Source organism: Salvia hispanica, chromosome 1 (assembly GCF_023119035.1).
Source record: "Salvia hispanica cultivar TCC Black 2014 chromosome 1, UniMelb_Shisp_WGS_1.0, whole genome shotgun sequence".
Lineage (NCBI taxonomy): Eukaryota > Viridiplantae > Streptophyta > Magnoliopsida > Lamiales > Lamiaceae > Salvia > Salvia hispanica.
Window position 1 is genome coordinate 10,101,581 of NC_062965.1, and position 14,505 is coordinate 10,116,085.

The 14,505-nt window shown below is 35.9% G+C and overlaps 3 protein-coding genes across 3 annotated transcripts; 2 read left to right on the top strand and 1 right to left on the bottom strand.

Moving 5' to 3' along the window:
* The first annotated feature begins 330 nt into the window (after window positions 1–330).
* On the top strand, window positions 331–6,149 carry LOC125201470 (membralin-like protein At1g60995). The gene is made up of 14 exons (XM_048099592.1): window positions 331–657; window positions 852–914; window positions 1,052–1,480; window positions 1,649–1,730; window positions 2,317–2,378; window positions 2,809–2,903; window positions 3,330–3,409; window positions 3,832–3,915; window positions 4,033–4,149; window positions 4,435–4,520; window positions 4,606–4,712; window positions 5,042–5,133; window positions 5,217–5,293; window positions 5,505–6,149. The coding sequence occupies exons 1-14, from the start codon at window positions 505–507 to the stop codon at window positions 5,949–5,951; spliced, it is 1,974 nt and encodes a 657-aa protein (XP_047955549.1). The 5' UTR covers window positions 331–504; the 3' UTR covers window positions 5,952–6,149.
* Window positions 6,150–8,676: 2,527 nt separating this feature from the next.
* LOC125188112 (zinc-finger homeodomain protein 4-like) lies at window positions 8,677–9,298 on the top strand. The gene has a single exon (XM_048084888.1). It carries the CDS (start codon window positions 8,795–8,797, stop codon window positions 9,236–9,238), a length of 444 nt encoding a protein of 147 aa, XP_047940845.1. The 5' UTR covers window positions 8,677–8,794; the 3' UTR covers window positions 9,239–9,298.
* A 2,565-nt stretch (window positions 9,299–11,863) lies between these two features.
* On the bottom strand, window positions 11,864–14,453 carry LOC125201423 (vesicle transport protein SFT2B-like). The gene is made up of 6 exons (XM_048099519.1): window positions 14,192–14,453; window positions 14,036–14,089; window positions 13,834–13,907; window positions 13,133–13,250; window positions 12,980–13,038; window positions 11,864–12,152 (listed from the first exon to the last, which is right to left on the bottom strand). Exons 1-6 carry the CDS (start codon window positions 14,330–14,332, stop codon window positions 12,074–12,076), a joined length of 525 nt encoding a protein of 174 aa, XP_047955476.1. The 5' UTR covers window positions 14,333–14,453; the 3' UTR covers window positions 11,864–12,073.
* Between the last annotated feature and the right edge of the window lie 52 nt (window positions 14,454–14,505).

Genomic DNA, 14,505 nt, shown 5'->3' on the forward strand with positions numbered 1-14,505 from the left:
GATGATAAAAAAAAATGGAAAAAGTGGTAATAAAACAATAGTATTTGAAGAAATGGAAAATTTTATTATTTTATTATTTTTTAATTTTTTGATTCTTTTAAAGAAATAAATTAAAATGGAAAAAAATCGACACTCACTCGTAATCTGGCGAGTGAGCATCGCCGCCCAACCACAGCGCGCCAACTTTCTCTCTCCGTCTAGCCCCTCCGGGACGAGCAGTCATATGTACCAGACCACACGTAACCTTTACTCCATAAAATATTTTGTATTCATACTAATACCAAGTGATTAAATAAATGGTAGTAAAATCGAAAATTGTAGGCAGCTAATATGAATTGTGGGATAAGTCGGAAAAACAGAATAAGCTTCCAGTTTTGAGTTGAAGGACAAAAACCAATAGTCCAACTCTGACCATAATCAAAATCCCCAAAAATGGCAGCTACAGATTAGAAATTCGCCGGATAATTCGTCTTCGTTTTCGTCTCCCCCCTCCGGCAATTGAAAATGGATCCGGAGCAGACCTTTATACGGGTGCAGGAGCGCTTTTCTGAGATGCTCACCCCCAAAATCAGAGCTAAGTTGGAGTACTTTTTCCTCTTAGTGGCCATCACCCTCTTCTGTATCCTCGTTGTTATGCACGCCAATTATGTTCAGCAGGTTTCCCCCTTCATCGTCTGTTCTTCCTTTTTTTCAATTCGAGAAAAATTGTGACTCGGTGTTGTTAGTTTATCAAATTATTCACTGTTTCCAGTGGGAATTTGGGCTTAATCGTTTCAATTCCATATTGCATCACTACCCTTTTTTAATACTATGATGTAAATTTTACTCTTTATTATCATTGGATGCTGCAGCCTGGCTGTTCCAGTGAGTTCTCTAGTGCCCAAATGTCTGATGCCCAGCTTATTCAGATTAAGGTAGGAAATTATCCTTCATTTTATCGACATTTATACTCTTCTCCTAAAGTCTGGCTGCTGCTAACTTAGTACAACTTGCAAAACTTTCTTGTTCAACGGATTATGATGGCTTCTCAGTTTTACCTGCTCTCCTGCAGATCACCAGCGCTGGCTTGTGGTCGCATAACGAGCCTAATAATCAGGACATAGACGTCCATAATAAAGAAACGAGTGCTGAAAGTGAAGAACCTACCAATGTGGATGGCGGAGGTTCACCTCATTTGGCTGCAAATTCATGGTTGAGCTGGATAAACTCTGATGCAAAGATGGTGAAATCTCAATTAGAATTTTGGAAGACTGATAGTGATGTTTTAGAATCCCAAAGAGAAATTTCTATCAGCAGTGAAAGGTTTAAGCCAGCATCTGATGACATGGTGATAAAAGCCAGTGAAGATGTGCCCCGCAATAGGTTTTTTGTTTCGCCAAAAGAATCTCTTAGGGCGGCTATATTCCATATTGGTAGAAAGTGGCATGGCCGTTTGTCTTTCTTTCTGAGATTAGCAAGGCGAATTCTTGGAGGTTTATGGGTTAGATTTTGATGATAGCTTTATTTCTTTCCCTTTCTATGGATTGGTTACCAGTGGAATCTGATATGTCAGGAATCCATGTTCACTTCTTTTTTTGAGATATTATTTTTCGCGTCAGACATACTTTGCGATGCAGTTCTAAATAACTGGAGCCCCATACTCATGCAGGATGTTGCTGGTATTAATCTGAATTTCGATATTCCAAAGTGGCTAAAGATCTTACATTTGGACAGGTTCAACTCCTATGCAGGTAGATGCTTTCTCTGCCCATATCTTTACTAGATTTTTGGCGACATTTGGTGCACGGTTCTGGTCCATTCAATTTCGAATGATGAGATTTTAGATCTTTTGTTCTGCAATCCCATGGATTTAGTTATCCTTCATAACCTATTCTGTAAGCCTAGAAAATCTATGCCGGGGTGTTTTAACTTCTCTTTGAAACCTAAATTGTTCTGTTAGATTATCCTTAATCCTGACATGCTTTTGTTTCAAAGTTTTCCTAAAGTTTGGTTAAGGTTGTTACATGAGTTCTTGAATGTGTTTTACTTCAGAGAGTGTTTCCTTGTGGACATTCCAAGAGTATAATACTCCCTCTGTCAACAAAAAGGTTACTATGTTATGGATGGCACAAGTTTTAATAAAATAGTTAGTAGTGTGTGAGTGGAGTAAGGGTCACACTTTAAATGTGTGGTGGGCACTGTGAGTTGTGTGACCCTACTTCTATAAATGAAAAGCGGCAATTAATTTTGGATGGGCGAAAAGGAAAATTTTGTGGACAGAGGGAGTATATCATTCCATCTCATGCAATCTTATTGTTCTTTATGTTAATATCGCAGTGCAGTGGCTAGAGAAGAGAAGCAAGGCATTTGAACCGGCTTATTTGTATACAATGGAAAAGGTTTAACTTTATAGGTTCATTTCATTTCTTGTTTACTTTTCTCCATTGAGCCATTTTCTGTTTTCATGAAGGATATTGCTAAATTACATTTTGCATCTGAAACTTTTTACTCCCTCCGTCCCAAGATAAGCGAGTCATATTCCTTTTTGGGATGTCCCACTATAAGTGAATCATTTCCCTTTTTAGCAAAAAAATCATCTCTCTTACTTTATTCTCCTCCTAGTTTATTCTCTCTTTACTTCTCTACTTTTCTCTCTTATATTTTACTCTCTCTACTTTAACTCTTTAAATATCAATTCCTTTTAAATCCCGTGCCCAAAAGAAGTCTTCGCTTATCTTGGGACGGAGGGAGTAAGATTTACCCTTCAGGAGGCAGAGTGTCATTTACCCTTCTCTTCAGCTATTTTTTACGAGATGCATTATTTTGTAGGGTTATTTTTTGTTGCCTGAAGAGGCTAGATCAAGGCATGGAATTCGTACAATTAATATCAGTATTTCAGCTCGACATAATTGCTTTGGCAACCGGTAATATAATGTTGCTCTTTCTTACTTTCTAGATGAAAAGACTGCTCATTTGATTGATATTTTCCTTTTGCATAGTTTGAGCTAAGGTTTCAAAGTCTTTTGTCTACTCTGTACGTAGAATAGGTTTTGTTGTTACAATATTATGGAACTGTAAAAAAAGTGCCACCGGTTTATGCTGTTACTACCAACAGTCCCTCTCATTCAGGTATTAATTGATACTTTTACTGGCTAACCATGGTGAGTTGCATGTTTCTATGAGTTAGATATAAGATAGCAAGTTAACTTGATATATGTATTCTGCTTCCAGTAAATTTTATTTACTTGAAATGAAATCAAATATTGGATAATTGTGCCATTACCACATTAAGGCAACTTAGATATTATGTTTCTAGATATTAACGTTAAATTGATATGGTTTTTATTCAGGTGGCAGCAGTTGTTGATAAACAGGGTTGTAGGATATGACACTATTTTGATGAATAGTTTATTGAATTCACCTGGCCAAGGTATCAAGTATCTGTATGGCATCAGTTTTAGCATAAATTTCCACCACAACTTTGAAGTTATATTTAAACTATGTTGCAGGAAGAACTATTACAGTCACGTGCTCTTAGTTATATTTTTCAAAGCTTGAAAATTTCTCCTTTGTTTTTTGCCCTTTAATAAAACCATTCACTGGTTATTGTATAACAGACTGCCACCCCAATTTGAATCTTGCACCTCTCTTCTGCCATGTAACTGTCTCTGAGTTAATTAATGGATTTTATCAAATCAGCCGGTTCATAGTGTAACTTTATTACTTGCAACCGTTAAAACACTTATTTCATACTATGATTTTGCTATCTTAATCAAGCAAGGCATACCTAACCTCGAGTGCTGTTATATTTGTGTTTCCTTCCATTATAATAGATGTTTTGCAATTTGGCAGGTTACCTTTTTAATTACCAAACAAAGGAGTTTTATAACCTTACCTATGCTCACGAGCAGCCTGAAAGTTCTGCAAAATTTGGAGGTTTAGTGTTTTACCACTTCCTCACTAAATTCAGGCATATCTAAGCGCTGTCTTCTAAAAAGTAAATGTCACATGATGATAAAACATCACATGCTCTTCTGCTGCTGTCTTTTGCAGACTATCTTGTGACCAAGTGCGGTGTATTAATGATGTCACTATTTGTTTTCTTCACAACCACAATGTCCGTTTCATTTACATTGAGAGAGACGCAGACGCGTATGCTGAAGTTTACAGGTTTGTTTTGACAAATGAGCTTTTATTGAAATGATTATTCTCGTTTTTCTTTATACAATGTAAGACTGTAAAAGTAGTGCATCATTAATTAAGTTTCCATCATTATGAATCTGAAATATGTAACTAGTATTAGACCGGTCAACTTGGGTCTTACATTATGCTGTCATTACAAAAGTTACATGGTCGAAGAAATAGAGTTACATGACTTGTTTTGAAACATATATTGACCTTGATTAGAGTGTTGGGTGATGTATTGAAATGTTTCGTTTTGTATCCTCATTTCAGTGCAGCTCCAGCATCATGCTCGACACAGGCTTCCAACCTTTCAACTGATTTTTGTACATGTAATAGAATCGCTTGTTTTTGTACCGGTGAGCATGCAACTTCTTTTGGTGATCTTTTACTCCTTGTATCCCATTTTAAGTGAACTGACATGTCTCCTTATTCTGTATCCAGATAATGATTGGAATACTATTTTTTCTATTTGAGTTTTATGATGATCAGCTTCTGGCTTTCATGGTCTTGATTCTTGTCTGGATCTGTGAACTCTTCACGCTTATCAGGTGGTTCCCTTTCCCTAGCTTATACCTAACAACAAAAGAAATATGAAAAAAGCAAGAGAAACAAGTTAAACATGTGGATAATATTTGACTTCTAACTAATGAAAGCCACCCGATGCCGCTTTATGTTATCTATATGTCTAGGGTTGTAGTGGACTACCGTGTCTGATCCACACCTGACAACACATTTAACAGCTGCTGCCTGATAATTTTTATAAGATGTTTGGTATAAATATAGATAAAGTACTCAGACTATAATTTTAATCTTCTATATGCAACCAACTTTTGACCATTCTTTTTACTTATACAGTTTTTTCTTCTATATCTTGCAGTGTCCGTACACCAATATCAATGAAGTTCTTTCCTCGCTTCTTTTTGCTCTACTTTTTAGTGTTCCACATATACTTTTTCTCCTATACATATGGTAATATTCTAGTATCTTAGCATCAGATGATGACATTGTCCAAGTCATGATTATTCACTGACATGCCATTGTTGTGCATGCAGGGTTTTCTTATTTAGCTCTCTCAACTTCTGCTGCTTTTATGCAACACCTTGTCCTCTATTTCTGGAATAGATTTGAGGTATAACATGCTTCAATCAGTATATGCTCTTTTAGTTATAATGCAGCATCTTGGAAGGTAGAATTTGAGTTTTGAGTTTGAGGGAAAAACAATGTGAAAATACTAGTATGGAAAAATTTGTTGCTAGATACCGGTAAATTAATATGGTTGAATTTTTATTCATGTCCTCACATTAGTTTAGGGATTGATTTCTAATAAACTATCCTGGCAGGTTCCTGCTTTGCAGAGGTTTATGCAAAATCGTCGGTCACATTTTCAGCATCATCCAGATTTTCATATCACATCCTCTACTATTCTGGCATCAACATTACGCATCACAAGATTAAATACAAGGAACCCCGGAGCTGTGAACACAGATATGGCATCTGTGCCAGTAGCTCGAGGTGGAGGAACGCCTAGAAATGCTGCAGCTGGTCCTGAGGAACAGCCCACTAATACGTTAGGCAATCCTCCAAATGCTGGCGAGCAACCCGTCATTCGTCAGCCAGAGGGCGGAGGGAATCCTGGGGCCATGAGCTCGTTTAGTTCGCTGCTGTTGTGGATCCTTGGGGGAGCTTCATCAGAGAGCCTCAACTCCTTCCTGTCCATATTTCGAGACTTGAGAGATCAAGGTCAGGTTTATGCAGAACCTCCACGGGCACGACAGAACAATGAATGAGGTATCCCTGGATATCTAATACTTGTGAAAGAGAGGATTAGCATTAACACATGGAGCCAAATTCGATAGAGAAAGCAATATACCTAATACAAATGTTATTACTGCAATACCATGTACATAACAAGTGTGACTGCTTTTCCAGAACTTCCAAGTAAAGAAGGCAGTTTCTATGAGCAAATCCAACTCAGTTTTGTGTTGTGACTTTGAATTACAAAAATAGGAATGAATAACTCAGTTTGTTTGATGTAGTAACAAAGACTTGATTTTTGAGAAAATTCAAAAAGCCATAGACAAAAAGTAGGGACTTGTTTAGAGAGAGGGAGAATTGCGTGGGTTACTTCAGCGCCGTAGCGCCTGGTGCTCAAACATCGGCTCGAGGCATTTTCTCTACCCCTTCTTACCCTGAAAAAACAGGGGCACCTTACATTCTCTCCCAATTGGTTGGACCGAGGTGCGATGATTTACTTCATGGGCGAGGTCTCTGGTTCAAGCCCAGGATGGCCCAGCTGCGAAAGTGTTATATGTTTAGGCCCTATATTATCCTCGATGCATATTTGCGGTTCCTATACTATCCATTTTGCTCGTTTCATGTGCTTTTGCACTTTTTCAAACACCGTTTTGGACAAAAAGTCCTAGATCCATTAGGCAAAAATTTGTATGTACATTTTTACCCTTTTATATTTTGAAATGAAATTTTTTACCAGGACCGAAATGGAATTTTTTATACTATTTGGAGTAATATATACTACCTCCGTCCCCTAAATTTTGACAGAGTTTATCATTTCGGTCCGTCCTGGAAATTTGACACACTTCACTTTTACCATTTTTGGTAGTGGACCTCATATTTCACTAACTCATTCCTACTCACATTTTATTATAAAATTAATACTTTAAAAGTAGGACCCACATCCTACCAACTTTTTCAACTCACTTTCCATTACATTTCTTAAAACCCCTTGCCGGGTTAAAGTGTATCAAAATTTGGGGGACGGATGTAGTATTCAATACTAGTAGTGACTAGTGAATACTCTATGACTAATCAACATTAATTCTGTTTTCCTATTTTAATTAGTGCATAAATTTATATGCTTTAATTTATGATAAGTTTCTCTTTCGTATAAGGTTTCCGAAGTTGATATACATTAATTGGTGTATAAATTTATATGCTTTGACTAATTTACCGTCATAATCTATACTTAGTCATCTATTTATATATGCATGTACATAACTTTAGAGGATTAAATATGTTTTATGTATGTACACTTAGTATAGCTATAGCTATTTTGAAAATTATATATGTTCGTGAGAATGTGAAAATATTAATTACCGTAGCACATAAAACTTCACCGTGTCTATAGTAAAATTGGTTATATGTATACAATTTCAATTCTTTATTAAGTTCTAATTTAATAGGCATGTATACGGCTTTAGAGGATTGAATATATAGCTATTTTGAAATTCATATGTTTGCGAGAATTACATCCTATAACAATAAATTTTAATTCACAATTCATAAATCCAGCCAAACTATGGATTCATGAATTGGATTGGCTCAACTATAGATTAATGAATTGCACTATAACCATTCCAAATAATAATTCGTAAGTAATTCGAATAAATCACAAATCAAATACCCCAAAACGTACAAATTTCATTTCAGGTCCTCGCAAAACAAATCACTAAAATTTCATTTTAGTGATTGGAGAGTAAATGTACAAAAATGCCCGTAATATAGTATAAAAGCACCTGAAACGAGCAAAAATGGATAGTATAAGGACCACAAAAGTGCATCGCAGATAATATAGGTCCTAAAAATTTTGCCCGTTCTCTCTTTTGCACCCTCCTAAACTACAATATGATTCTATAGAGTGACTACAAATTTAGGACATATACTTTCATCGATGCATATTTGCAGTACCTATATTTTCAAAATGTCATTTTCGGTCTGTATACTATACTTAATGCATGTCCTATTGACTTTTTCTAATTTTTTCAAACTAAATCACCCTCTAACGGTTTGAGGGCAAAAATGTACATTTAGAATCTTTAGACGATATTTAATGCAAGTTGATTTTTTCCTCGGCTAATTTAAATTTGGGCATCTCTGAATAGGATTTCGCTGTAGTTTGGGTATGCAAAACGAATAGTCAACTGTTAATATTTCAATATCACAAATTTTTTTTTTCGCAAGCTACAATAAATTCTTTGATAAATTTATAAACGGAAAATTATCTTTTAAATCATAACTTGGTTAATTTTTGGTCAATCTCATAACTTTTAAAAATAGCAGATTAAAAATAAAGCATAACTTTTGTACTCTTCATTATTATATCTTTACCACTTACATGATATTAATATTCTAGAAATTGACTACTATAATGTAGAACAATGCCAAATTTACTTAGAAGTAACAAAAAATTATGATTTAAATGATAGATTTTAACAAAATTGTATTAGATAATCGAGAAATGTACAAAGTTAGTGTAATTTAATTCGCTTATTTTGAAAGCTATGAGATTGACTTAGTCAACTAAAAATTATGATTTGAACGAAAAATTTTCCGTTTATGAATGAAAGAGCGTCGTAATTAAAGCGGGGCATATTTATATGGTTAACGAAAACAATAGACTAAAATAGTGCTTACACATTGGCAAATAATTCCACTCCTACTAAGTTAATGAAGGGCACCTTTATGCTAATCCTGCCACTGCCTTTCAACCGCTAATTAAATGGGATTTGCTATACAATTCATCTCTCATTTGCTATATAACACCAACATCAGTAAGTATGGTTAAGAAGTAAGTGCTCTTTTCTCTGCTTAGTCATAGAATAGTAGTAGAGATATGCCAGGTGAGGAGAAGAACATGATCACCATACCAACATATATGTTCATGGAGTGCCTCAAGAACCATGCGATCGCCATTGGTAGAAGCGCCACCGATGGCTGTGGCGAGTTTATGGCTGGAGGAGAGGAAGGCACCCTGGAGGCCTTCAATTGCGCTGCTTGCGTCTGCCACCAGAACTTCCACAGGAAGGTGGAGGTCCCTCCACCAGTCCGAGAAGGGGCGAAAAAGAGGTTCAGAACCAAGTTCACCAAGGACCAGAAAGAGAAGATGCGCCTGTTTGCTCACAAAAATGGATGGAAGATATACAATGCAGGTGATGCCGAGGTGCGAAGCTTCTGTGAGGAGATTGGAGTCAGCAGGAAAGTTCTGAAGGTCTGGATGCACAACCACAAGGCCGATAAGCTTCCTGCTGCTGCTGATGCTGCTACTGCAACTGCTTAATCTCATCAGATCCAACTATTGAGTACCCTGCATCTCTTGATAATGATGTAGCATTTTGTTTCCAGTTATTTCTATGCAATAAAATAATAGTTGGATTTTCTACAGTAATAAAAAATAATATTTGGGTTTTCTGAGTGTTTTAAGTGCATAAATGCAGATTGTATGGATTCTTCTCCTAGTGCCAGAAACAAGGAGTTAGAAATTAAATTTGGTTTTCCAAATAAAGGAAAAAGCAAGGGAGGAAATCACATAGCTAAGCTACAATTTTCATTACATCCATTGGATTCAAACAATACTCAAATAGCCTAACCTCTGGATTCAATTGTCCCACACTTATTTATCTTAAATACTCCATCCGTCCGCAAACATGAGTCGTGTTTTTCCATTTCGGTTCGTCCGCCCGGATTATTATTACTGTAAATGGTAATAGGTTCTACATTCTACTAACTCATTAAACTCATATTTCATTTAAAACTAATATTCCATCCGTCCCAAAAAAATAAAGACGGGATGACACTAGAATTAATGCATAATTGGTAAAGTAAGAGAGATAAAAAGCAGAGTAATTAAAAGATGTTTTAGTGGATAGTGGGGCCCACATTATTATTAGTGTTTAATAGTGGGCCCTAGTGATATACTCCCTATGTCCACCATTTAAAGATCCTATTTGACTCGGCATGAGTTTTAATAAATTGTTTGGCTCTGTGAAGAAAAGTAAAAGGAGAAAGTGAGTGGAATGCAAGACTCATTTAAAGTATTAGTTTTATATTAGACTGTGTGTATAAAAAGTTGGTAGAATGTGAGGTTTGCAAACTGAAAGTGGAATGAAGGAAATGGTTCTATAAATCGTGGACAATCCAAAATGGCAAAATGGTTCTTTAAATAGTGGACAAATGAAGTAAGTTGTAAATAAAATTAATGTACATGGGTAATGAGTTTAGGAGAACTTTCTATAAATAGAAATGTTATACTTCCCCCGTCCATAGAAATAGGCCATTTAAGGTTGACATGGGTTTTAATGCGTAATTGGTAAAGTAAGAGAGAAAGAGAAAAAATAGTTGAAATTGTGTAAGTGGATGGTGAACTATTTCTATGAAAAGTTAAAGAGAAGAAGAAAAATGTTGTCATAAATGGATATGAACTATTTTCTATGGGACGGACGAAAAAAGAAATATGACCTATTTCTTGGGACGGAGGGCATATTTTTATGGGAAGATGAAAAAAGGAAGTTTCCCTATTTTTATGGGACAAGGGGAGTCTATTAGGAGTATCAAAACGGGTACCTGCAAGTACCGCACCCGACGAGTCGGGTACTCGCTACCCGTTCCGGACAAAATGGCAGTCCCGATACTTGTCCCACGCTGGTCAGGTTTAACCCGATACCCGAGTCGGGTATTCTGCACCCGACGCTGCGGGTACTCGACCTGACACAACTTTTTTATTTAAATCTAACTTTTTCATTTATCTATGGGTAAATGGCCAAAAAAAGCAATGAAGTTTGGTCAAATTGTCTATCCTGCAACTTTCAAATATGGCCAATTATATCATAACTTTGACAATTTTATCAAATGTCACATATAAAAAAATTTCATAATGTTACGTTTTTGAATTTATCAACGTAATGCGTATATATGTAAAAATTAAAAACATAATTTACTAAATGCATTAATGACATCGTTTAAATAGTCAAATGTATTGTTCATATGATACTTTTCATTTTCCAAAAGCGTACATAATTTCCCTCAAATCATTGACTATGAGACACTTCTGAAAATTGTCAAAGTTATATTATAATTGGTCATTTTTTAAAATTACGGGATAAACCAGAAGTTGACAAAACTTAATGATTTTTTTAGCCATTTACCCTTTATTTTTTATAATAATAAGCTTATTACTATTTTGTTATGTATGTACTACATATTTTATATGCTAACACTTTAATAATTGAATGAGTATTGTTTTTTAGTTGGAAAATGATTTAAGTTCTTATGTCTCTATGAGGTCTCTATATACTATCCAAACATTTGGAATACAGTTTTCACGTATTGCAGGAAAGAGAAGGAAGAAATGACTAAGAAAGTCTATTCATGGTAAATCAATAACTCAGATTTGCAAACATATGTTTGAACTTAATTTTTGGTGGCTAACTGGTATTGATGCTTCTTATATGATCTTTATGCCAAATCCTCCATTAAAAAGATTTGCAAATCTTTATGCTAACGGGTATAATGGAAGAAACTTTGGTCACTCAAAATAAAAAATTAAATTTTTTAATATACTTATATAAATATCGAGTAGATCGGGACTAACAGGTATACCCGATACCCCCAAAATAAAACATAAGAACATCCGATCCCATCCTGTATCCCGATTCCGTCGGATATCGGGTCAGGTTGGGAATTATCCATTACCCGCTACCCGTTTCGACACACCTAGAGTATATACAAGTGAGAGACTCATATACCACTTAACATTTTTCCACCCACTTTTTTCTTACCATTTCTTAATACCTGTGCCGAAAAGAAATGGGACTCCTCTTCGAGGACGGAGGGAGTACTCCTTATCTTAGATTAAAAGCCCAACATGCTTTTTGTGATTTGAAGCCCAAGGTATGATATCATTATAGATCCAAAATCACATCCATAAAGAAATGGAACTCAACCAAGATTATTCGAGTAACCAAAACAGTTGGATTCGATTATTAGAAATGCTAATCACCCATTACATTCTACTTTGGCAGAGAGTAATCAAAATAACCTCGACAAATTCGCTTTCTCCAGTGAACCACTCGCTCTATCATTTTGCAGCTGCAAGTTGTGAGCCTGTTGTTGTGCCCTAGAACTCTGTGTCGAAGCATGCTAACATAAGTTTTGAAACCATGGCCCTCGCAAAGGGGATGTAGCTTGCACTATACCTGTACATAACAGAAACGTCCACTAAGATATCACACCAACCAAAATACCAATTGTATGTCCTCCATATATCAAAATAATGGAGGATCCAAGTCCCTAAATAAAATGATAGGCATGGGTAGACAATTCCAGACAAGAGATATATCTTGACAATCACATGGCATGTTCGCACAAGATGATAGAGATCAAATGGTATCTCATCAAATAAAGAAGGAAGATATAGCCTTACCATCTAATTGAATAAATTAATGTTGATTTGATTTGTTTCCAAGATTAGTTTGAGTAGTTAGCATTTGATATGCTGTTGATTTGTTTTAAGATTGTAGACTCCTATAAATACACCTTGATGTTAGATAGGGATATCTTTGGAGAAGATCATTATTGATGTTTCATGTTCCTTTCTTTTCAGTTTATCAAAGTCAAGTTCTTGTTGGTGCATTTTATCAATAAGTTTCCTGCGCTTTTCCATTCTTTGCCTATCACTCCATATCACAAGAAAAGTGAGGGAGGAATCTGATGGATGCTAGAGCAATGGTTGGTTGGTACCAAATCCTTTCGAAGATAATAAAGGTGGGTTTAAGAATGTGAAGGAGCTTCAACCCACAGCCCATGGCCATCAGCAGTCAGGCTGAACAAGTCATAGTTCTACCTTACCAACACTAAGGAGATAACATTACGTTCCATAGCAACTATAGCTTCTAGAGAGATATTAGTGTTTCATGATACTAACAAGTAATAGGTCTAAGTTTCGACCTCCCTATTGCTGGGGGTGACTACAACAGATAATACAGTGCATAACCACAAGTTATGCAGATTCATCAATACATACCAAATAAGAGCACCAAACTCCAGCACAATTGCCAGAAGTGTCAATAGCTTGTTGCGGACCTGTGACATTTGAGAGACTCTTAGGAATGAGGAGAAGAAAAGGTTAAAAAAAGTTACATTCCAAAAAATTAAACTAATTATACAAGAAACTCACATATACAGCACAAAAAAGAGCAATTATGATGCTAGCAATATACATTGCTGTAGCATATATACGGACTGGGTCAAGCATCATGGTGAATTGTCTTTTAGGGCCAATAAGGAATGCTGTGCTGCCACCGAAAAACATCAAAGTTAGCATTTAAAATATACTTCTACTGGATTTGAAAATGATCATAGAAAGAGCAATGGCATAGAAACTATGTGGTGAATGGATGCTATATGATCAAAAGCAATTAAGTAAGCAAGGAATGAGAACGAAAATACAGAAAAATATCAGTCTCGTGTGATCAGTCAACAGAAACTAAGAGCTCCACAATTAGCAAAAAATCATAGTCCTTAATGGACAAGAACAGTTGTAAGCAGCACGGCAGCCGGCAGGATTTAAGAACCAAGTGCATTTCCTTGATCATCTATAACATGAAAACCTAGAGATAATCTTATATCTCTGCACCATCTTCGTAATATACCTAGAATGTGGGGGAAGGAACTGTCTTGTAAGTAGTAACAATCAAGTTATACAGAAAGAAAATGTCTAACAATACACTACAGCAACTGTTTAAGAGATGAGATCTTAACAAAAAGCATGTGATTGCCAATGCCAAAATGTGTATTCGGATGACATATTGAGAACATACATGTTAGAATGACAAAAAGCAAAGCAGATTTAGCTCGTAGTGTCATTGAAATACGGACCTTCCAAGAGCAAGCAGATTTCCTAATGAGAATGTTATCCCAAATTTGACAGGATGGAAGAAAACAAGCATCGACTGCGAGGCAGAAGACCAAAATACAAATTTGTTGATTTCAGTGCTTCACCCGTTGCAGACATGACTCGACACAAAGGCATGATTTCATCCTCTTCAATTTAGGTAATCAAAATGATTTGGAAACTTACCAAGAGTGTGCAAGTTATACCAGCTGATAAGCAAATTGCAAAACCATACAGTCTCTGTCAAAAGTAAGTAAAAATAAGCTTGCAAATTGCAAAACCCCGCTGTAATTTGCAATTGAAAATTCCAGAAAAATACTAAATGACTAAACAAAGTTTTACCTGTTTAGTTGACAAAGTGCAGTTGCGATTGAAATCATCCATGTACGAAGACTCTTGCTGCTGCCGCTGCTCCTCCTCGTCATCAACCTCCATCCCCACCAGCATTTTCATCCTCTCAAATGCTTGATTCATCTTCTCCATTTTCCTCGAATTAATCTATGCAGTCAGGAATCTAATGGAGCGGATTGATGTTTTCTGGTAGATCTGAAATTCATCAGTCAAGGCGTTGGATTTTGTGAAATCGATTTCCAAACCAACTGGGCCAAGCTCAATAGTTAGCTTCAACTTCAAACTTAAGAATTTGTAGTTTAGTC

Excerpts from the sequence above, each read along its gene's own strand:
- LOC125201470 (XM_048099592.1), top strand. The coding sequence starts at position 505 with ATGGATCCGGAGCAGACCTTTATACGGGTGCAGGAGCGCTTTTCTGAG. Across the intron at positions 3,916-4,032 it reads AAGTTCTGCAAAATTTGGAG|ACTATCTTGTGACCAAGTGC; the intron begins GTTTAGTGTTTT and ends TGTCTTTTGCAG. Across the intron at positions 5,294-5,504 it reads ATTTCTGGAATAGATTTGAG|GTTCCTGCTTTGCAGAGGTT; the intron begins GTATAACATGCT and ends CTATCCTGGCAG.
- LOC125188112 (XM_048084888.1), top strand. The coding sequence starts at position 8,795 with ATGCCAGGTGAGGAGAAGAACATGATCACCATACCAACATATATGTTC.
- LOC125201423 (XM_048099519.1), bottom strand. The coding sequence starts at position 14,332 with ATGGAGAAGATGAATCAAGCATTTGAGAGGATGAAAATGCTGGTGGGG. Across the intron at positions 14,090-14,191 it reads GCACTTTGTCAACTAAACAG|AGACTGTATGGTTTTGCAAT; the intron begins GTAAAACTTTGT and ends TACTTTTGACAG. Across the intron at positions 12,153-12,979 it reads GAGTTTGGTGCTCTTATTTG|GTATAGTGCAAGCTACATCC; the intron begins GTATGTATTGAT and ends TGTTATGTACAG.